Source organism: Anopheles merus, chromosome 3R (assembly GCF_017562075.2).
Source record: "Anopheles merus strain MAF chromosome 3R, AmerM5.1, whole genome shotgun sequence".
In the NCBI taxonomy this organism is placed as follows: Eukaryota; Metazoa; Arthropoda; class Insecta; order Diptera; family Culicidae; genus Anopheles; species Anopheles merus.
In genome coordinates, this window is record NC_054084.1 from 34263422 (window position 1) to 34284384 (window position 20963).

General features: G+C 50.2%; 7 protein-coding genes across 11 annotated transcripts; 4 read left to right on the forward strand and 3 right to left on the reverse strand.

Annotated features, from left to right (window-relative positions):
• The first annotated feature begins 8 nt into the window (after positions 1-8).
• On the forward strand, positions 9-974 carry LOC121597944 (rRNA-processing protein FCF1 homolog). Its single transcript, XM_041924285.1, has 2 exons — positions 9-115; positions 283-974. Exons 1-2 carry the CDS (start codon positions 113-115, stop codon positions 889-891), a joined length of 612 nt encoding a protein of 203 aa, XP_041780219.1. The 5' UTR covers positions 9-112; the 3' UTR covers positions 892-974.
• On the reverse strand, positions 910-3635 carry LOC121597940 (T-complex protein 1 subunit delta). The gene is made up of 4 exons (XM_041924280.1): positions 3372-3635; positions 2844-2896; positions 2132-2731; positions 910-2056 (listed from the first exon to the last, which is right to left on the reverse strand). Exons 1-4 carry the CDS (start codon positions 3475-3477, stop codon positions 1214-1216), a joined length of 1602 nt encoding a protein of 533 aa, XP_041780214.1. The 5' UTR covers positions 3478-3635; the 3' UTR covers positions 910-1213.
• Positions 3636-3879: 244 nt separating this feature from the next.
• LOC121597941 (U5 small nuclear ribonucleoprotein 40 kDa protein) lies at positions 3880-5314 on the forward strand. The gene is made up of 3 exons (XM_041924282.1): positions 3880-4131; positions 4208-4337; positions 4405-5314. Exons 1-3 carry the CDS (start codon positions 4015-4017, stop codon positions 5208-5210), a joined length of 1053 nt encoding a protein of 350 aa, XP_041780216.1. The 5' UTR covers positions 3880-4014; the 3' UTR covers positions 5211-5314.
• An 8-nt stretch (positions 5315-5322) lies between these two features.
• LOC121597943 (ubiquitin thioesterase otubain-like) lies at positions 5323-6866 on the reverse strand. The gene is made up of 2 exons (XM_041924284.1): positions 6488-6866; positions 5323-6333 (listed from the first exon to the last, which is right to left on the reverse strand). Exons 1-2 carry the CDS (start codon positions 6614-6616, stop codon positions 5611-5613), a joined length of 852 nt encoding a protein of 283 aa, XP_041780218.1. The 5' UTR covers positions 6617-6866; the 3' UTR covers positions 5323-5610.
• A 632-nt stretch (positions 6867-7498) lies between these two features.
• On the forward strand, positions 7499-8756 carry LOC121597945 (60S ribosomal protein L9). Of its 2 annotated transcripts, none has more exons than XM_041924287.1 (3): positions 7499-7568; positions 7981-8232; positions 8337-8756. In XM_041924287.1, exons 2-3 carry the CDS (start codon positions 7992-7994, stop codon positions 8666-8668), a joined length of 573 nt encoding a protein of 190 aa, XP_041780221.1. In that variant the 5' UTR covers positions 7499-7568; positions 7981-7991; the 3' UTR covers positions 8669-8756. The 2 variants fall into 2 exon arrangements, with proteins under 2 accessions (XP_041780221.1, XP_041780220.1); XM_041924286.1 differs by having other exon boundaries at positions 7553-7626.
• A 1000-nt stretch (positions 8757-9756) lies between these two features.
• Positions 9757-14248, forward strand: LOC121597937 (protein aubergine). 4 transcript variants are annotated; one of them, XM_041924276.1, is made up of 6 exons: positions 9757-10032; positions 10280-10472; positions 10546-11666; positions 11754-11957; positions 12058-12999; positions 13073-14248. In XM_041924276.1, the coding sequence occupies exons 2-6, from the start codon at positions 10296-10298 to the stop codon at positions 13335-13337; spliced, it is 2709 nt and encodes a 902-aa protein (XP_041780210.1). In that variant the 5' UTR covers positions 9757-10032; positions 10280-10295; the 3' UTR covers positions 13338-14248. The 4 variants fall into 4 exon arrangements, with proteins under 4 accessions (XP_041780210.1, XP_041780211.1, XP_041780209.1 ...); XM_041924277.1 differs by having other exon boundaries at positions 9757-10028; XM_041924275.1 differs by having other exon boundaries at positions 9757-10024.
• LOC121597942 (malate dehydrogenase, cytoplasmic) lies at positions 14026-18174 on the reverse strand. Its single transcript, XM_041924283.1, has 3 exons — positions 17886-18174; positions 15287-15652; positions 14026-15199 (listed from the first exon to the last, which is right to left on the reverse strand). The coding sequence occupies exons 1-3, from the start codon at positions 17886-17888 to the stop codon at positions 14564-14566; spliced, it is 1005 nt and encodes a 334-aa protein (XP_041780217.1). The 5' UTR covers positions 17889-18174; the 3' UTR covers positions 14026-14563.
• Between the last annotated feature and the right edge of the window lie 2789 nt (positions 18175-20963).

A 20963-nucleotide genomic window follows, 5' to 3' on the forward strand; every position in this document is an offset into this window, starting at 1 on the left:
TTGCTAGTTGAACTGTCAAAGCGTTTCGGCAGCGTAGTTTGTCAACATTGCTCCGTCGGGCTGCACGTGCGATTAGGCCATTCTAGTTCGTATTTACACACAGCATAAAAACATGGTGAATATACATTCTGCAAGGAACTATAAGCCACTTATTGGGATGGCCAATAATTGAATTGTTTTATACACACACACACACACACACACACACACACACACACACACACACACACACACACACACACACACACACACACACACACACACACACACACACACACACAGGGCAACAAAAACCAGGTGAAGCGGTTGCAGCAGCAGCGTGCCAGTTTGCTCCGCCGTACTATGAAACCTACCGACAGCCGGCTCAAGCCCTCCGACCGGTCCAAAGGGAAGCCGAAGAAAAAGCGGGACGACGATGAGCCGAAGCTGATCGACCGGCCCCAGGGCAGCTCGGCCATGTTCTTCCAGTACAACACACAGCTCGGCCCGCCCTACCACATCCTGGTCGATACGAACTTTGTCAACTTCAGCATCAAGAACAAGCTGGACATTATCAAAACGATGATGGACTGTCTGTACGCCAAGTGCATACCCTACATCACCGACTGCGTGGTGGCCGAGCTGGAAAAGCTGGGCCAGAAGTATAAGCTGGCACTGCGCATCATCAAAGATCCACGGTTCGAGCGGCTGCACTGCTTGCACCGGGGCACGTACGCCGACGATTGTCTGGTGCAGCGGGTAACGCAGCACAAATGCTACATCGTGGCCACCAACGATAAGGACCTGAAGCGGCGCATACGCAAAATACCGGGCGTGCCCATCATGAACGTGGCCGTCAATCGGTACGTCGTCGAGCGGATGCCGGACGCGTTCGAGCCGATGGGGAAGTGATCCACCTGCACACTGCGATTATTACTTAGGTTTTGTTTTGTTTATTAAGAAAAAATGCGAATACGAACATTACAAGCAAACGATTAATGTGAGTGTGTCTGTGGCGTGTGTTTTAAATGTCTTCGAATCGTATCCGAAAACGTGGAAATAATTCCGCAAGGCTTCATTATCAGACGTGTGAAAATAAGGGTGAAGAGTGTGCACCGAAATGCGTGTTTGGGTGAGGCAAAGAATGAACGCATTCGTTGGTTAGTGAGGCGGAATTGTTCCACGGTCGCACGATGGTTTTACAGATAAATACGCATTGTGCTGCTGCTGCTGCTTACTGCATGGTGTTCACGATGTCGTCAATCTTCAAGATCGAACGCACCGTCTCGGAGGCGAACGTTATCGACGAGGTGGACACGAGCAGCGGCTGCACCACGTTCTCCGCCAGAATGTCCGTAATCGCACCCTTGCGCACATTAATCCCCGCATTTTTCTCGCCCTGCGCGTGACGGTTGCGCAGCTCCGTGACCGTTGCGATCGGGTTCAGACCAGCGTTTTCCGCCAGCGTCGAGGGAATCACTTCCAGCGCATTGGCGAACGCGCGGAAACAGTACGCATCGACACCCTGCAGCGTTTGCGCGTACGCGGACAGCTGTAGGGCCATCTCAATCTCGGGCGCACCGCCACCCGCAATAAGGGCACGCTTCTTCACCAGGCAACGGACAACGCACAGCGCATCGTGCAGCGAGCGGTCCGCTTCCTCGAGCACCAGCTTGTTCGAACCGCGCACCACGATCGACACGGTTTGGCCCATGTTCTGGATGCCGGTCACCTTCACGAACTTGGTCGTTCCGCTGGCCACCTCCTCGACCAGATCGGCGTTCACCAGATTCTCCGCCACGAAATGGTCCAGCGAAGCGATCGGGCGGCAGCGCAGCGTCTTGCACACAAACTCAACATCCTCCCGCTCGATGTCCTTCACCACCATCACCTTGATTTTGTCCAGGAAGTGTTGGGCCAGATCGGACACGGCATCGCGCAGGATGGACTTTTGCACCAGCAGCACATTGCAGCCCGACTTCTTGATCTGCTTCACAATGTTCAGGATGTAGGCACGTTCCTCCTTCAGCACACGGTCCATCGCGGCGTAGTCGGACACAATCACGCTGTGATCCATCTGTGGAAAAAGGGGGAAAAGTGTGATTAATTTTCCTTTCCTTCTAAACATTTCACACGCTGCTCCTCCACCTACATCGGTCTTCGGGGCGGAGATGCAGAACTGAATCAGCCCAATCTTTGCCTTCTCCAGACGCTTCGGCCCATTGATGCCGGACGAGCGCTGCGTGAACACGAGCCCATCGATCAGCTCCGTATCCTCGATGGTACCGCCCAGGCTGCGGATGAGTTTGATGTTCTTCAGGTCGACCGAACCCTGCTCGTGCGATTCCGTCACCTTCAGCACGGCGTCGACGGCGATCGGGGCCAGCATACTGCTGTGCTGCGACACCACCTTCGAGTTCAGCGACGTCGATGCGCTCTTGATCAGCGTTTCGCGATCGTTCAGCTCCACCGGGCGGGACATTTCCGTCAGGATCTCCACCGCCTTGGCCGAGCAGCGCTGGAACGCTTCCGATATGGCGGTCGGGTGAATGCCCATCTGCAGCAACTTTTCGACCGCTTCCAGCAGCGCTCCGGCAACAACGACCACGGAGGTTGTGCCGTCCCCGGCCTCCACGTCCTGTGCGCGGGACAGTTCGACCAGCATTTTGGCGGCCGGGTGGATGACGTTCATCTGTTTCAGAATCGTGGCTCCATCGTTTGTGATCGTTACCTCACCGTTCGATGCTTGGATCTGTGTGTGTGTGTGTGTGTGTGTGTGTGTGTGTGTGGGCGGGATAGAAGGGGCAGCGGACACAATCAATATGTTGCTCGCTTGTCTCAATGATGTGGGATTAATTACTCACCATTTTGTCCATGCCACGCGGGCCCAAGCTGGTACGGATCGCATCGGAAACGGCTGTGGAAGAGAAAATGCAAAGAAAATTAACAGTATGTGGATAGAGCACCGGCGACGAACGGCATAAGAACATCATATGACTCACAACATTGAGGTTATGTTACCGAAACAACAGTAAATTTATCGATGGAAGGGAGTTGTATTGTGATGGAATTAGAAGGATTCTTACTAAGAAACGACAAATAACCGCGTGGGAAAGAAAATACCATTGCAGTTGATTTATAAGATCCTTGTAATATATAGTATATGTGCTAATATTAAACCACAAAGAAGGAAGACAAGGGATCCTATGGTAGGAAGTAGGCGAAGATGTTAGAATGACTTTACAAGAAACGGAACCAAGCAGCTCTTTCCCTGAAACTGATTCTAATAGAACATTTCTCTCCATGAAACACGTGAGCCGGTCTACCATTTGCATAGACACAAATCCCCTTTGCTGAAGCGAGATGCCCCTTGTTCATCATTCTACACCCACCTTTGGCAGCATTGATGTTGCTCAGACGGATGTCAGCCGGTTTGCTTTTGTCCTTGTACGCCTGTCCCTGCACCTTCTTGGCGACCATATTCGGCTTCACGACCATCTTGGGGCGGTTAATTTGCTGTTTTCGTGCGAATCAGTACGCAAAACGCGAGAATTCTGTGATTAATTCACCGATTTTACTGCTGCACACCCGAAGACGGACGACACAACCGACTCAAACGCGTGCGGAACAAAAATCTTCGTTCCGTTTTCCGTGCCGTTCCGATAAACGAACGGCCTGTCATCGGAGCAGCCCCGCGAGAGTGACAGTTCGGTTTGGAGAAAATGTTTGAAATGCTACAATTGATACACAAATGCACTCAATGTAATGGAAAAAAGCAAACAAAAATTATAAAAAATCACATAAAATATGAAAAATCACATAAATGTGAAAAATATGTCCAATCTTCTAATTTATTTTGAACTTTTACTTTGGGCAATTTTTTATAGCAAATCTCAAATGTCACTCTCCGACCTGTCATAACAAATCGAGGACGCCTGTCCGGCCGGATCAAAGGCAGCGAAAACACTTTGCATTTGGCTGAAAAAAACACAAACCTTCGTGAAAGTGTAGTAATTTAAGGAAAATCCATCCAAAATGAATACATCGGCAGTGAAGCGCCCTTCGGACGCGTTGGTTCCGGTGGTAAATCCGAAGAAATCACGCACAGACATCGTGGCCTATACGGCCAAAGACAAACAACTTCTCGAGCAGGTAAAGCTCCCTTTTCGATGTTTTAATACACAGAAACACAATTTTCTAATCTTCTGTTTTACTTCCCCAACCCTAGAATGTGGAGCGAACATCCGGTCTGTTGGGACCCATCATGCTGCTGGAGGGACACGGTGGGGAGATTTTTTCCACAGAATTCCACCCGGAAGGGGAGCATCTCCTGTCGACCGGATTCGATCGACAGATTTGTAAGTGTACCCTGCTGTAATGATCGATTGCTTTGAATTAACACGCTCACTTCTACATTCCCTACAGTCCTGTGGAAGGTGTACGATGAGTGCGAAAACGTGGGAGTGCTGAGCGGCCACTCCGGGGCCGTAATGGAGGCGCACTTTTCACCGGACGGGTCGAACATCTACACCTGCGCCACGGACAAGGTGGTTGGCGTGTGGGATGTACCCACGTGCACGCGCATCCGCAAGCTGAAGGGCCACACACACTTCGTGAACAGCTGCAGCGGGGCCCGCCGTGGACCGACGCTGATCGTGTCCGGGTCCGATGATGCGTCGATCAAAATCTGGGACGCACGCAAGCGCCACGTCGTGAGCACGTTCGACAACACGTACCAGGTGACGGCGGTATGCTTCAACGACACCGCGGAGCAGGTCGTATCGGGCGGGATTGACAACGAGATCAAGGTGTGGGACATCCGGAAGAAGGAGATACTGTACCGGCTGCGGGGCCACACGGACACGGTAACGGGGCTGTCCCTGTCGCCCGACGGGTCGTACGTGCTGAGCAACTCGATGGACAACACGCTGCGCATCTGGGACATACGGCCGTACGTGCCGGCCGAGCGGTGCGTGAAAGTGTTCACGGGCCATCAGCACAACTTTGAGAAGAATCTGCTTCGTTGCGGCTGGTCACCGGATGGGCTGAAGATTAGTGCCGGCTCGGCGGATCGGTTCGTGTACATCTGGGACACGACGTCACGCCGCATCCTGTACAAGCTGCCCGGGCACAATGGCAGTGTGAATGATATCGATTTCCACCCGACGGAACCGATCATCGTGTCGGGCTCGAGCGACAAAACGCTGTACCTGGGTGAGATAGAAGCTTAGTAGCAATAGAGAGAGAGAGAGAAGATCCAAGTATGCGTGTGTTTGTCATCTTAATATATGTGCATCAACCTCCCACTGGGGCGGAGACAGTGAAACACAAGAAAGGCTGGGATTGGATTTATTACGATTCTTCCGTACACTTTATTTATTATTTTGAGTAGCATACTAGCCGTGTATATGTGGTTGTGTGTGTGTGTTCGGCATCGACAAAGAGAAGTACTGAATAATCCTGAACGGGAGGGGGGTTTTGCAGGAAACAAAGAGACATCATATTACGAGAGACAGAGCAGGGTGCATTCGTTGGTAAGTTTGCGGCGCTGCCAACGATTAATATTATTATTATTATTATTACATCCTACAAATATGCTCCTCCGGCCGCTGACGGGACACACAGCACCGCTTACGCCTCACAGTGGTTGGGATACAGTATATCGTAATGCCCGGGACGGTACAGCAGATAGACGTTCGGCTTGAAGCCGTCCGGGAAATCGTGAGCAATCACCTGGTTCCCATCGCCCCGGTCCATATACTCGACCCGCACGCCCGCATCCAGCGCCGAGCAGATGGCGATGATGTGAATGTGGTCCGACTCCTTGTACATCGGTTCCACCTCCTGGTGGCAGAACTCCACGATCGTAATGTTCCCGTCGATAAAGTTCTGGTAAAAGTCGGCCTTCTCCTGCAGATGGCTCGAGGTGATCAGGCGCAGATACACCACCACGTAGTCCGAGTAGCCCTGCTCGTTGAACAGCTTGTGCAGCTCGGCCAGGGCAGCGGCCGTATTGTCGCCCTCCGGCTTCACCTTGCCGATCACCTCCATGAACGTTTCGTAAAAGTCCTCGATCGTGAACGGCGGGAAGCCGGCCTCGGTTAGCCGCTCCCTCGATTTGGACGCGTACTCGTAGAACTTTTGAAACTCGTCCTTGTTCCGCACCAGGTACTCGAGGTACGCGTACGCGAACGCGCGGAAGAAGCAGTTGCCGTCCGGCCGGCTGCGCCGTATCGCCCGGTACTTGGTGGAGAGATCCTTAATCTTTGATATGTACACCGGATCGTCCAGGTACTCCTGGTTGAGGCTGGCGATCGGCTGCGACTCACTGACTAGCGGATTGGAATGAGCAATCTGGAAGGAAAACAACAACACACAACGAAATAGAAAAGGAGATCGATTATGACCTATGACGACGATAATCAATGATGATGATGTTGATGATAAGGAAACCCCTAAAATTCACCGTCAGACCATCCCTTTGCCACATACACACACCAACACACACCTCTTGTTCAATTTCGCGCTGCTGTTTTATAATCAGCTCGTCCTGATTCTCTTCTGATTTTGCATTTTTGCTACCGCTACTGCTGCTGCCGCTGCCGCTGCTGCTACTGCTGCTCTCGGAGTTGCTCATGCTGTGCCGACACGGGCGTTTCGATGGGGGGAAAAGTCTCCTTTTCCGTTCGTTTGCTAATCGAACGCCTATCACCAGCACGGAATGGATAGAGTGCTTTGCTGTTCAAAGTAAAGCTAAATTCGCACCAACAATTGGCAGGACACTTTTGCACCAAACGTTACGGGCGCTTCAGGCGGCAGACATTTTACCAACAAACACTCACTCACACACACGCACGCACACAGAGCACCTGCAAAATGTGAGTGTGTGTGTGTGTGTAGAGCAGGTCGGGTAAAACATGCGAATGTGACAGCTAACAACTGGTCCGTTTGAAATGCGAATAACATTGAGTAAAATTTAAGAAAATAAAGCATTTCAATGATTCTAAGTCGTGGAAATCTAAAGGTAAGAAATGAGCTGAATGCCACATTTATTTGCTTAGTCTAATCTGCAATATACACCAGAATCATTTCAAAGATTTTCAATATGGCTTTCGAATTTGTATAATGTACGACCTCTTCAACCGACGATTGCGGTTTTGCGTTCTACGACTAATATATTTTTTTGGGATTTTCTTGCTTTAATTGCAATGTAAATATTCCTTATTTACCATATCTTATCTTTTTTTTTTTTGATGAAGGGAATTTAACGCACCTTGAGATATTGTTTAAATATTTCAAACGCATAAAAATAGATGACAAAAGAAAAAAACTGATTAAAACTAATATACAAATTCAAGGAAATTTTTGAACCGTCAAAACGCTCATAAAATTGCTACAATTTTCGTAAAATAATTAATATAACTATTTCGCAACCTCTTTTTCAAACCCCAAGAGTGCGTTTCCCAAAACGCACACGTTGACAGTTGTGATCCAACCGCCAAACAGGAAAACAAGCAAACGTCAGCGCAACGCAGCGCTCAAGACAGCCCGCTGCTGTCATGTTCTTTTCCGGTTTGATTCTCGAACGTGTAAGTAGTGTTATTGCCGAGTCGGTTGTTTCTTTTTAGGAATTTTCGTGTTAAATAGGTAAACAGAAGTGGAAATCATCGCTGAATCGCTGGCGGCACATGTGCACCATCGTACGAAGGACGTCCGTAAGCGTGCCGACCGGTTGCGGCCGGTCTGCGCCGAGGATGAAAAATCGTTTACACGGTGGAATGATGCGAACGGAACGGGGCTGCTGCTGCTGCGAGGCGTATCTGTCAGACCGCTGCCGGGAGCTTTTTGGCCGGAAAGCATCAGAGCCTACCGTTGCCTGTGCCACCCCGATAGTGCCTTGGTTTCAGTGATGATGCCGGATTATTGGTGTATTTTGCTAGAGAAATGTGCGGTCGCTAATCGCGCTATTGTGTGTGCGTGTGTGTGCTTGGATCGTTACAGATTAGCTTACAATGAGAACCATCAACTCTAACCAGTCGGTGCTCGTACCGAAGGATGTGTCGGTGAAGGTGAAGGCCCGCATGGTGACGGTGAAGGGACCGCGCGGAACGCTCGTCAAGAACTTCCGCCATCTGCCCATCGACGTCTACCGAGTGCACCGCAAGAAGGTGACGGTGGAGAAGTGGTTCGGCTCCAAGAAGGAGCTGGCCGCCGTCCGCACCGTGTGCTCGCACATCGAGAACATGATCAAGGGTAAGTAGCGTGTGTGTGTGTGTGTGTCCGCCGTGTGAAATGTAAACAAAATCTCAACGAAAAGAGTCTAATTGCGGATGTTTCCCTCTCACTTCCTCTTGCAGGTGTCACCAAGGGATTCCAGTACAAGATGCGTGCTGTACATGCTCACTTCCCGATCAACTGCGTGATCAGTGAGAACAACACGCTGGTGGAGATCCGTAACTTCCTCGGCGAGAAGCACATCCGTCGCGTGAAGATGCAGCCGGGCGTGACCGTGGTGAACTCCGCCAAGCAGAAGGACGAGCTGGTGCTCGAGGGTAACGACATCGAAGCGGTCTCCCTGTCCGCCGCCCTCATCCAGCAGTCGACGACCGTCCACAACAAGGATATCCGTAAGTTCTTGGACGGTCTGTACGTTTCCGAGAAGACGACAGTGGTACAGGACGAGGAATAAGTTGTAACATTGTTGTAAGCGAAAGTAAACGGAATGAAGCAGCAGCAGAAAACAAAGTGGGGGTGGCCCGTGAGAGATGGAAACTAAATCGGTATTTGTGTTTGTTTTGTTTTTCTGTTCGTAATGTTCGTTTCGGTTTTTCGGTTCCAGAGTGTCTTTTTGTCTTGGGAGTGATATGTGTGATTTGTAGGTTTTGGGATAATGGTGCCGCCGGAACAGAAACAATGAATACAATCGAATTACAGGGAGAATGTGGCCCAAGATCGTCGTCGGAGGAAGCCATCGAATGGCCAAACACTTGAGCAATGCCGAGGGAAATCATTTGACCAGAAATTGAGGCCTTATTCCCTCTTTAAGGATACGGTCGCTGTCGTCTTTTTAGGCCCTTGAGTATCTCAAGTGGTGGTAGGTCATCTGCTACTTATCAATTGCACCTTATCGCCTATTCAGCATGTGGGAAGCCAGCATCAGCTTGGAAGAAGCAATGAACTGGCTACGTTGATAGACATCCAGTTTTATTTTTCACAGAAAATGACTCTTTTAATTTATGGGACATTTTCCAAAATTAGCCTCCTCCATCGTGGAACAACGTGTTGGTCATATTTAAACAATTTGTATATTTTCAGATAAATATTGATGTGGAAAATTTAATGTGGAATTCGTTTCTCGTTTACAAAACACCAATCCTAATCGTTCTGAATGCCAATAATCAAACATCTTGTGACATTTTATTTAAAAAAAAGTCTCCCGCTTGAATTATGCGTTCGATTTAAAACCGACGTTTCGGGTCAACACATGCAACTAGAACAATATTGAATTGAATTGAAAACGTTGAGATCGGCGCTTTGTTTACCTATTTGTTTGCCGGCATTTCAAAGCCCAAAAATTGCGAAAAATCCAACATTTTTTCACAAAATCCTTTCTGGTCACTAGAAAACCCAAATTTACGTCCATTTAATTGCATAATACGCGCAAAAATACATTTTCCTTGATAGTTCATATTTCCGAATGAAAAATAAAATCTCTCAGTGTCACCCTGTGGCGCAGCAAACAATGCCGCCTACGTGTAAACGCTGCAGAATTTTTTCCGCTCCCCGTCAGTTACATTTGACAACTGGCACGCGGCTTCGGGGGAAAAAGATGCTGAGCGGCACAAAATATTGAAATTGGACGCTTTCCGAGGAAAAACCCATTCAATTTAGGCGCGCCACCGTAGTGTGAGTGCGTTCGTTTCTCGGTGCGTCGGATTTTGGGCGGCTGGTCGAAAGAAAGCGTACAGTTGAACCCGGATTGAAAGAAATTTGGACCTGAAAGCGGCGTTTATCGTTTGTGTGTATCGGCGTAGCATCGGTGCAGGTAGGTAGGTAGGTGTTGGGCAGGGGTAGGCGGGCTGTGTGTGTTATTGTTCTTCCGCGCCTCCGGGTGTAGACACCGGCGACGGGCGCAAAATGGCTTACCACGTTTAGAAATTGCACCCGTAAGCGATTTCCCGGAATGTGTGTGTTCGTCTCAGTCTTAGGAGCTGCGTCGCAGAAGGTTCAGTGTGCTCTCCGTGGTGTAGTGGTGCCAGCGTGTTAATTTCGGCGTTATTGTTTTGTGTTGCAATTGCAGACCACCGGCCAGTAGTATGGCGGACGGTAGACGGGAGCCGCCCCCGTATGGGCGCGATCGAATCCGCGGCTCGCTCGGGTCCAACTCACCGTACGAAGGGGGCCGCGGCGGTGGCCACCCATCGATGCGTGGCGGTTATCCACCCCACGGTGGTCCTGGTGGTGGTGGTGGTGCCTCATATCAAACTCAAGAGGTAAGTTTTCATTCACAAAAAAAAAACGAAAAAGGCGGGAGCGTTCTAACAATCTTTGCTTTTGCGGTTTTAGCGTCGCCCGACATGGCGCAATCCTTCGCCCGGCCCGAGCGAAAGTCGCGACGCCGTACCGAGCACATCGGCCGCCGTTTCGACGCCGGCATTCAGCACAAACGTCCACGAACCACCACCGCAGCCACAGCCGAGCAGCAGCGGGCTGGGCAACATCGGGCGCCCGCTTCATCGAGCGGCCGGACCACGCCGACGTCCGCTAGCCGACACGCTGCGTACCCGCGGGCCGGATGCACCCTCCAAACACGGCACCACCGGACAGCCGCTGCAGCTGCAGTCGAACTACTTCAAGCTGCTGAAGCGCGTCGACTGGACGCTCTACCACTACCAGGTGGAGATGGTCCCACCGTGCGCCAGTCCGCGCCTGATGCAGTCGCTCGTAAACGAGCACAAAAAGCTGCTCGGTGGGTTCGTGTTCGACGGGGTGCAGCTCTTCACCGCCTGCAAGCTGTCGAACGATGAGCTGGTGCTGCACTCCCAGCACGACCGCACCGGCGACAAGTACGAGCTGCACATCCAGCGGGTGGCCGTCGTCGACATGACGGACGAGACGGGCATCCAGGTGCTGAATCTGATCCTGCGCCGGGCAATGAACGGGCTCAACCTGCAGCTGGTCGGGCGCAATCTGTACGATGCCGCGGCCAAGATCCCGATCCGCGAGTACCACATCGAGCTGTGGCCCGGGTACATCACGAGCATCCGGCAGCACGAGAACGAGGTGCTGGTGTGCTGCGAAATCGCCCACAAGACGATGCGCATGCAGACGTGCTACGACATTTTGCGCGAGTGTCAGCGGCACGATCGTAACTTCAAGGATGCGTTCCGGCGGGCGGTGATCGGGTGCGTGGTGCTGACCGGGTACAACAACAAAACGTACACGATTCACGACGTTACGTTCGAGACGACGCCGGAAAGTACGTTCGACACGAAGAATGGGAAGATTTCCTTCCTGGACTACTACAAGAACAAGTACAACTTGCGCATCCGCGACTCGTACCAGCCGATGTTGCTGTCGCGCGCGAAGAAGAAGGATACGCGGTCGGGTGACAGTGAGCTGATGGCACTGGTGCCGGAGCTGTGCCAGATGACGGGGCTGACCGATTCGATGCGCTCCGATTTCAAGTGAGTATTGGAGGCGTTTGTTCAACATTTGAACTTAACGGACATTTGGGACACAGACTCTAACGGGCAACCCATTTTTCTTGCTAGAATGATGCGAGCGATGGCGGATCATACGCGCCTCAATCCGGACCGGCGTATCGAACGGCTGGAAACGTTCAACCGGCGTCTGCAAACCTCCCCCGAAAGCCAAGAAGTGTTCAAGGTGTGGCAGATGGAGCTGGATCGCCGTCTGGTCGAGCTGCCGGGACGGTTGCTGCCGCAGGAGATGATTTTCTTTTCCACTACCTCGAAGTAAGCTTTTCGCGAGGAAGGCGTGTGTGTCTCGGTAACCATAGTAACGGGGGTTTTTCCCCTTTGTTTGCCTTTCTTTCTTCCCTTTACCGTTTCGTAGTGGTGTTCAGGCGGGTGAGAATGCGGACTGGACGGCCCACTTCCGTGACAATCCGATGTTTGCGACGGTCCGGCTGAGCCGCTGGTATCTGATCGTGCCGAGCCGGTGCCAGCGGGAGGCGGGCGATTTCCTCAACTGCATGATTACGGCCGCCCGCGGCATGCGGTTCGAAATTAGCAACTGCGAGATGGTCCCCATGCCGGACGACAGCCCCGGCACGTACATACGCACGCTGGACGCAATCATCAACCGGGATCCGCAGATGATCATGTGCGTGGTGTCGAACAGCAAGTCGGACCGGTACACCGCCATCAAGAAGAAGTGCTGCGTGGAGCGGGCCATCCCGACGCAGATCATGGTGCAGAAAACGATCACGCCGAAGAGTGGCAACGTGCGCACGCTCATGTCGGTCGCGACCAAGGTCGTCATCCAGATGAACTGCAAGCTGGGCGGTGTGCCGTGGAAGGTGAAGATTCCGCTGAACGGGCTGATGACGATCGGGTTCGACGTGTGTCACGATTCGAAGGACAAGAGCAAATCGTTCGGTGCGATGGTGGCGACGCTGGATCACGACAACCGCGGCACGCCCAAATTCTTCTCCACCGTCAGCCACCACTCGAGCGGGGAGGAAATTTCCAACTATCTGCCGCTCAACACGGTAAAGGCGCTGAACGAGTATCGGCGCGAGTTTGGCGAGCTACCGAAGCGTATTATCTTCTACCGGGACGGTGTGAGCGACGGGCAGCTGCAGTACATCTACGACCACGAGGTGCGGTCCCTGGTGGAGAAGCTCGGCCAGATCTACAAGTCGGCCGGCATCGAGCAGGACGTGCTGCTGACGTTCTTCATCGTGAACAAGCGCATCAACACGCGGTTCTTCGACCATCGGCTGAATCCGCGCCCGGGCACGGTGGTGGATAATGTAGTAACCCTGCCGCAGCGGTAAGTAGAGTTCGAGAGAAAGAGAGATGCTTTTTGTCATGTACTTACGAGTATGTCTTCTGTTTTGTTGCAGCACCGATTTCTACCTCGTCTCCCAGTCGGTGAAGCAGGGCACGGTATCGCCCACCGCGTACAACGTCATCTACGACACGTCCGGGCTGAAGATCGACCACCTGCAGATGCTGTCGTACAAACAGTGCCACCTGTACTACAACTGGTCCGGCACGACCCGGGTGCCGGCGGTGTGCCAGTACGCGCACAAGCTATCGTTCCTAGTAGGCCAGTATCTGCACCAGACGCCTAGCAACATGCTCGAAAAGAAGCTCTATTTCCTGTAGATGTGTGTGCGTGTGAGTGCACGAGAATGTAGTCGGGTAGGCGTGCAAGCAGTTCGCCGTTGTTTTCGACTTGACAAGGCGCATGGAGGGGGCGCATCTTCACTACCTTTCTTCTCTTCTTTGCGTTATCTTGCTATCGGGAAAGCAAATTTAGGACTCAGTTTTATTTCTTTTCTTTCACTAAACTCCGCCGTGAAATAAAGGGTCAATGGTAGGGCAGTCTGAAAAGTCCCACAGTGCAGCGAAAGAAGGGTAGTTAACTTTTAGGAACTCTTAGATATGGAAATGTGAACTTTCCGGAAGGCATTTCCGGTCGAAACTGCAATCGAGCGGAGAGCGCAAGAAACGATACGGAGATTAAAGTCTTTGCGCGAGCGCGGCTTAAACCCCCCCCCCCCCCGCCCTTTAGTATGTATAAATAGGCAGAAAAGTTAGTGCCGAAGCGAACTAGGATCAATCGAATGTGAATTGAACAGAGCGGAGAGTTTACAAGTGAAGGCGAGGGACACAGGAAAGAGTATATATTCCTTTATCGTTTATTGAATTAATTCTTTGTTCGAGAATTATCCCCCTTTAGCTTTGTGGTGTCCTACACACGCCTCTACAGAGTTAACAATTGGTCTACCTTGCACTAATTGATTTTTTTTGCATATGTTTTGAGTTTCAACGTTTGTTTTTTCTTCTTTTGTTCTTCTATTTCACTACAAAAAAAACATCTGCCGTAGATGCACGTTCATAATAATAGGCCAACCGTATATATTGTTGATGGAAGCAACTCTCTATCAGGTGTACGGGTTCCGGATGAGGGAAAAGAAGAAGCAGGGTGGACGAATACACTTCCCACACCGACACACACGCGCTCGTGCGCTTGCCGCCTGTCCTTTCCCGCTTTATATATCAAAACAAAACTGTAAAACAAAATTTTGAAGAATCGAAGAAAACCAATGGAAATCAAAAACACACAACACAGTACAATGCGTTTTCTCCTTCACTTCTTCTCTTTAAAGCACAGTGTGGTGGCGTTCTTTTTTTTTTACTTAATTCTCTTTCTCTTTCTTATTTGCCGCATTGATATTTAGCTGGCGCACAAAACAAAATAACGTAACTGGTTGGGTAATTGATCTTCGCGCACTTGTTGATGTTCGCTTCTCACTGTTGGATCGATTTCCTTGCGCGCCACTGGTTTGTGTTAGCGCGTACAAAATTCTGCCTTACAGCTTAACTAGTCAATCCGCAGCACACACCGCCATCGCTTCCTCCTTCTCCTCCAGCAGCTCCTTCGCGGTAATGTCCAGCTTGCTGCGCGTAAACTCGTCCACCGACAGGCCCTGCACGATCTTCCACTGGCGGTTCTGGATCTGCACCGGGAACGAAAACACGATGTCCTTCGGCGCCCCGTAGCTGCCGTCGGAGATGACGCCCATCGACACGTACTCGCCGTCGCGCGTACCCGCAAACCAGTCGCGCATATGGTCGCTGGCCGCCTTGGCCGCCGACATGGCGGAGGACATTTTGCGTGCCGCAATGACGGCGGCACCGCGCTTCTGTACCGTCTCGAGGAACTGTTGCTTCAAGAACTCATCGTCCGCAACGGCTTCGGGGACAGTTTTCGTGGCGCCGTCCACCTCGACCGAGGCGTTCCGTGCGTCCGGCACCTGCGTCGCCGAATGGTTGCCCCAGATGATGACGTTCTTCACCTTGGTGATGCCGACGCCGAGCCGGCCCGCAATCTGGGCCTGGGCACGGTTCTGGTCGAGCCGCGTCATCGCGGTAAAGTTCGCCTTCGGGATCGAGGGCGCGTAGTGCGAGCAGACGAGCGCGTTCGTGTTGGCCGGATTGCCCACCACCAGCACTTTCACGTCCTTGCGGGGTAAAGGAAAGATATGAGGTTAACATTTATTCGTTTCTTCTCATTTTAGCACCTTGACGGGGGCGTCAACCAAACTCACCTTCTTGGCGTACTTGTCGAGCGCTTCGCCCTGCACCTTGAAGATCTTCACGTTGGCGGACAGCAGATCCTTGCGCTCCATGCCCTGCTTGCGCGGCATCGCACCGACCAGGAAGGCGGCATCCACATCCTTGAAAGCGACCGCCGGATCGGCCGTCGGCACGACGCGCACCAGCAGCGGCAGGGCACAGTCGTCCAGCTCCATCACGACGCCCTCCAGCACGCCCATCATCGGCGGAATGTCGAGCAGGTGCAGGATGAGCGGCTGGTTCGGCCCGAACACGTCGCCCTTCGCCACCATGTACAGCAGCGAGTAGGCGATCTGGCCGGCGGCACCAGTGACGACAACGCGGATCGGTTCAGCAGCCTGTTAACGAGAGCCCCAGGAGAAATTGTGAGTTTACAAACAAACGAGCAGGGCAGGCGGCACGTTAGATTGAACCAGTTTGATAATTGATTGGAAGGCTGCTGGCTTGCTGCTGGTGGTGGTGGACTGCTTTGATCTATCGCACCCCCATCGTACCCGTGCAGTGTGTGTTTTTGTGGGAAGTAGTGGTGGGAGCTCGGAATCGGACAAACCCGATTCCGATTCCGTGTTCGGAATCAATTCCGGAGCCGATTCTGATGCTGGAATCGATTCCGATTCCGGAGTAGACTCCAGAGTCGTTTTCGAAGTTAATTCCGTAGCCGATTCCGAATGGTGGTTTACAAGTAAATTTTGTTGTGGCTATCCATACATCATTGGATCACTGGACCCAAACGCCTATTTTTATGGAGATGCCGAAATTGACTCCGATTTCGATTCCGGAACCGATTCCGGAGATGATTCCAGAACCGATTCCGATTCCGGAACCGATTCCGGAGATGATTCCAGAACCGATTCCGATTTAAGAACCGATTCCGATTCCAGAACCGATTCCGATTCCAGAACCGATTCCGATTCCAGAACCGATACCGATTCCAGAACCGATTCCGATTCCGAAGCCGATTCCGGACCTACTATCCGGAATCGATTCCAGAAAACTTCGGAGCTAGCCAAAATCCATTCCGACAAAAACTTTATTTTCCCCATCACTAGTGGGAAAGGATGTTTATTTGTGGCTCCGTTTAGCATCTACAGCTACCTGTTCACACGGCTCTCGGGAAGGTGTAAATTACGTGCTCTGTATCATTAGGCTATCTCCATCTAGAAGTTCTATTCGTTGTGCCCTTGGATTGAAAAAACAAACAAGATTCGTGTTCGTGTCATACTGCCGGCCTCCCCCAAAAAGAAGGGTTGCTTATTGGTAGGTAAGGGAGGTAGGGGAGGTCAAATTTAAGCTTCTTATTATTTGTCTTTGCTCAAGGAATCCGGTCGATAAGTCCGAGCCAAAAACAACCCAAAAAAGTGAATGGAACTGGCGGAACTTGCCCGCGTTCGAGTGGGCCATGAAACAAAAGCCAAAAACAAGAGAGAATAGAGAAAACAACAGCTCTAAATGTGGCCTCGGCCATCAAAAACACGCCATCACAGCAGTCTATGACGACAGTGACAGTCACCACCATCACCACCAACCACGTACAGTGCACGAGGTGGCAAAATGGGATTGGAAGTGGACGGGCGCGCGGCCTGAGAGGAGGCGGTCAAAAAGGTCAAACCAATGACTCTCTACCCCGTGCACCTTCCCCCTCTCTTCGTAGTTTGGGCCGTGTACGTATGTGTATTACATAAAGTAATTATTTTTTCATTCCTTTTTCCATCACACACTGATACCAGGGAAGCCGCCCGGTGTCATGACTTTGGTCTGGTCGGTTGTAGCAGCGATAAAGCGGAATTTCAGTGCCGACAGCACGCGTCCTAATCTTTGTGCCTGCGACGTCACACACATTGCGTGTTGTTGTTGGATGTTGTTTCTCCCGTTGGGACCATCAAATGTTGATACCGACAGCTTCCCACCGCGCTGTATTATCATCATCGAACAAGCTGTCGACAGAGGGCAGTTTTCGTTCGGGTTTTCTTGCGCCGGTAGAGTGATGTCTGTTCCCCCTCATCTCCTCTCATTCTCTCTCCAGAACGGATGGACGAAATTTGACAGATAATGTGCAAAGACAAAGAAGAAATAGGGATTGGGGTGAAAGATAGCTGCCGGGGTGTGTGTTAACTTCTCCGATTAGAAGGCTGGAATAATGCGAGTGGTTTCGTTGAAGGTGACCGTGGCCAGTGACGTGTAGTTTCCATTTTTTCTGGAAATTCATACAACAGTATGTCCAAACGACCGACCGAGTTTCTCTGTCCTCTGTTCAGGCAATGCAGCGCAATGGATGATGGATGGCAATGATGCATCGTCATCTCCAGGAGGCCATGAAGGGTTTCGTTGCCAGCTCCAGCGAAATTCCACACGCACACAAACAGACACACTATCCCCGCTCTATCCATGTTTTGAGGCAAATGAGCCGTCCACCATGGCCGATTGAACGGGACCTTTGCAAAAGTAGCGCAAAAAATGGCCATATTTCGACATTCTTCCACAAACACACGCACACACATACACACACTGCTATGGCTTATCACTCTCTTGCGTATGATGATGTAGGGAAAAAAGGGCAAACGGGGTGCTTACCATGTTTTACTTTGCACTTTTTAAGCAATGGAACGAAAAAAAAGGAACACTTAGACACACCGATACACACACACACACGCAAACGACACGGAAAATGCGGAACCGAGGAAAAGCTAATGCTGTGCGCCGCACCGAAGGAAAACTCGACACGACCGGGGGATGGTGTTGTGTGATGCGTTTTCAATCGTAATAGTAAATGCAGCGAACCATCCGTGTGTGTTGGGGCCGAAACGCGAAATACTTAATGCGAGAGGCGGCACACGCGAAATTACGGGAGTTACGGGAGAGTTGATTTGCCGGAGTGGCGGAGTGAGCGGCCCTTTGCTCTTTTGTTTCGTTTTCTCTCTCGCGCGCGGTTTCTATGGCACGTTCTCTTTCTCTCTTTACCTTTTGCTTGCGGTTCCAGGTACAGTAGTGGACGGTTTGTAGGTTGCAGCTGTATTATGAATTTCTAAATTATTTTATTTCTTTCTGTCATTTGCTTAGATGGTACTAACTGGTTGATGCTAAATGATTAATTCTTATGCGAATAAATGATATTGTCATTTTCGACAATTGCGCCGCATTTGCGGCAAATGTTGCAGAAGATGATAGAATACAGACACAAAATCGTACCATCTCTTCATAGATTTCAAAGCCTTTCATGCCATAGCATAGCCAAGGTAAGGATGTATGACGCCATGGGCACTTTCAAAATTCCAACCAAACTGATTAGGTTAGCCACACTGGTTATGGCCAAGGCCTTTTGCTACCAACAAGGCTCTGCGCTATGGTTTGCCTGTCTTCTATTAAACTTAGCGCTTCAAAGGGCCATGCGAGATTCCAAAGCGGAGAACGACCTTCTGCAAGTCATCTCAGATATCCGCTGATAATATAGTTATCATTGGTCTGCAACTTTCCTATTCTTTCGTTAGGGTGAAGTGCGGATAGATGAGCTTGGCTATGAAGTCGTTCAAGATTTCATCTCTCTTAGAGCAACGGTCAACAATGACAAGAGCATGGGAATGCAAGCTGAGATGCAGCCGAGATGATCGACGCAACTGGTGGAGAGTACTCACATATGTCACTAAGCCATGGAAACTGTCCAAAACTGCAAAAAACTCTTTTATCCGCGTTTGAGGGGAAGATGTTCAGAAGAATTTTTAGCGCCGTATGTGTGCAACGACACAAGAAGAGTCACTGCAACGACGAGCTGTAAGGCGTTTTCACTGTGGGACAGCGTATCGAACTCACCAGGCTCCGAAAAACTGACCATGTTATCCACACATGGAACAGTCGAACCAATCTATATAGTTCTTTGAGGTCTCCCACAAACACCTAAGTTGATGTAGAAATGACAGATGAAGGCACGATTCCGTTTGCGGTTACGAAACCTCCTGCAGCAGGCCCAAGACCCAAGAAAATTGGAGGTATTTAATACCCAGAAGAATGGTATACCTAATCCTGATGTAGTGACTTGTTTTACAACATAGGCCGTAACCGTAACCATGGTAACTAATTGACACTCTTCTTCTTCTTCTTTTGGCTCAACAACCGTTGTCGGTCAAGGCCTGCCTGTACCACTTGTGGGCTTGGCCAAGATCTATTAAGAAGAACAGGTCGATGCAAAGCCCGTTGCTAGGTTGCCATTTTCAGCTCGCTTTTGACAGTTTCATGAAAAAGTGTTTACAAACAAACGGCTAATAGTTACCGCGCAAAAGTGGACGAATTTACTATTAGAAAGGTTATATTGGTTAAATTTCTGGCGGTCAATCACTTCTGGACAATAAAGGAGAAGTAATTGCAGTCTACTCTGTATTCAGAAACATTCATAACCTTTTTCATTGTTTGCCATTCCGTGACCACAAACCACTACCGTTTGCAACGGTCCTGCTGGAAAAACGAAATGTTTAACATGTTTAACTGGGTTAAAGAAGTCCTTTTTACTTTCAATTGAACACTGAGAGTAAAATGAAACATCCAATCGACACACACTGGTACAATATGCATACCGTCATTTACTTATAACCCGGCTACGAATGATAAATGAGATCCTTGGATTGTATCAGTCATGTAATATTCTAATTGGATTCTAATTCTTCAAATATTTTACCCGGAATTGAATGTAAAATGCTGAACAAAACTCTCATTCACTCCATAGCAACGTCCATCGCTAAAAATAAACAATGTTCACTTTAACTGTCAAAATTTTCCCATGGCTTTCTGTCAATTTACTCTAAGCGCTTCGACCTGTTCTCTTTCAAGGACCTTGGGCTTGGCTTTCAGTGACTTACAGGGTTTCTTCTTCTTCTTCATTGGCACAACAACCGTTGTCGGTCAAGGCCTGCCTGTACCCACTAGTGAAGTGAGCTTGGCTTTCAGTGACTTATTGTTACCATAGCAAGATAGTCAGTCCTACGTATGGGGGCACGATCTATTCGGGGCTTGAACCTATAACGGGCTTGTTGTGCTGTTACAAGCGAAAATTGTGTTATTAAATTGGACAGAGTAGCTTACACCATCTGGCGTGTGAGCAAGTGGTAGACAGCGGTGTCTATTCAAAACGACTGTTGTTATAAACAAGTGGACAGTTGTTTATTATACTGGTAAATCCTGTCTGGATTACCCCCCCCCCCTCCCCTCATAGCAGGATAGTCAGTCCTTCGTATGGCGGCACGGTCCATTTGGGGCTTGAACACATGACGGACATGTTGTTAAGTCGTACGAGTTGACGACTGTACTACGAGACCGGCCTCATTTATTGACACTCAGTCACTGGATATTACGGACGTCTAATACAAGAGGTGTTTAATAAAACGGTTGTGCGCATTCAATATGTAACAAAAAAGGCCTAACTCTGGACCTAATATCGTCTGGATTGGTATACCCCGCTTCGAGTTAAGTGTTGTCTTTATCATCCAAAAGCTAAGCGTGACCCTTTTTCTGTACCCGCCTGTGTACCTTACTCTCTCGCTCCATCTCACCCGGCAGTGCGGCAGAGAGCGAGCGGAGAGCAACAGCATGTTCACACTAAAATCGATGTAATAATGGGCGATGAAAAAATGAAATAAAAAAGTACACCTTCAAGTAGCATTAATT

What these genes read in the sequence shown, in the direction of transcription:
- LOC121597937 (XM_041924276.1), top strand. Translation starts at nt 10,296, where the DNA reads ATGGCGGACGGTAGACGGGAGCCGCCCCCGTATGGGCGCGATCGAATC. An exon ending in TTCTTTTCCACTACCTCGAA is followed by an intron (nt 11,958 to 12,057) that starts GTAAGCTTTTCG and finishes ACCGTTTCGTAG; the next exon opens with TGGTGTTCAGGCGGGTGAGA. An exon ending in GTAGTAACCCTGCCGCAGCG is followed by an intron (nt 13,000 to 13,072) that starts GTAAGTAGAGTT and finishes GTTTTGTTGCAG; the next exon opens with CACCGATTTCTACCTCGTCT.
- LOC121597941 (XM_041924282.1), top strand. Translation starts at nt 4,015, where the DNA reads ATGAATACATCGGCAGTGAAGCGCCCTTCGGACGCGTTGGTTCCGGTG. An exon ending in ACAAACAACTTCTCGAGCAG is followed by an intron (nt 4,132 to 4,207) that starts GTAAAGCTCCCT and finishes CCCCAACCCTAG; the next exon opens with AATGTGGAGCGAACATCCGG. An exon ending in CGGATTCGATCGACAGATTT is followed by an intron (nt 4,338 to 4,404) that starts GTAAGTGTACCC and finishes CATTCCCTACAG; the next exon opens with TCCTGTGGAAGGTGTACGAT.
- LOC121597943 (XM_041924284.1), bottom strand. Translation starts at nt 6,616, where the DNA reads ATGAGCAACTCCGAGAGCAGCAGTAGCAGCAGCGGCAGCGGCAGCAGC. An exon ending in AGCGCGAAATTGAACAAGAG is followed by an intron (nt 6,334 to 6,487) that starts GTGTGTGTTGGT and finishes TTTTCCTTCCAG; the next exon opens with ATTGCTCATTCCAATCCGCT.
- LOC121597940 (XM_041924280.1), bottom strand. Translation starts at nt 3,477, where the DNA reads ATGGTCGTGAAGCCGAATATGGTCGCCAAGAAGGTGCAGGGACAGGCG. An exon ending in CAACATCAATGCTGCCAAAG is followed by an intron (nt 2,897 to 3,371) that starts GTGGGTGTAGAA and finishes TCTCTTCCACAG; the next exon opens with CCGTTTCCGATGCGATCCGT. An exon ending in TCTCCGCCCCGAAGACCGAT is followed by an intron (nt 2,057 to 2,131) that starts GTAGGTGGAGGA and finishes CTTTTTCCACAG; the next exon opens with ATGGATCACAGCGTGATTGT.
- LOC121597942 (XM_041924283.1), bottom strand. An exon ending in TCGACAAGTACGCCAAGAAG is followed by an intron (nt 15,200 to 15,286) that starts GTGAGTTTGGTT and finishes TTACCCCGCAAG; the next exon opens with GACGTGAAAGTGCTGGTGGT.
- LOC121597945 (XM_041924287.1), top strand. Translation starts at nt 7,992, where the DNA reads ATGAGAACCATCAACTCTAACCAGTCGGTGCTCGTACCGAAGGATGTG. An exon ending in CATCGAGAACATGATCAAGG is followed by an intron (nt 8,233 to 8,336) that starts GTAAGTAGCGTG and finishes TTCCTCTTGCAG; the next exon opens with GTGTCACCAAGGGATTCCAG.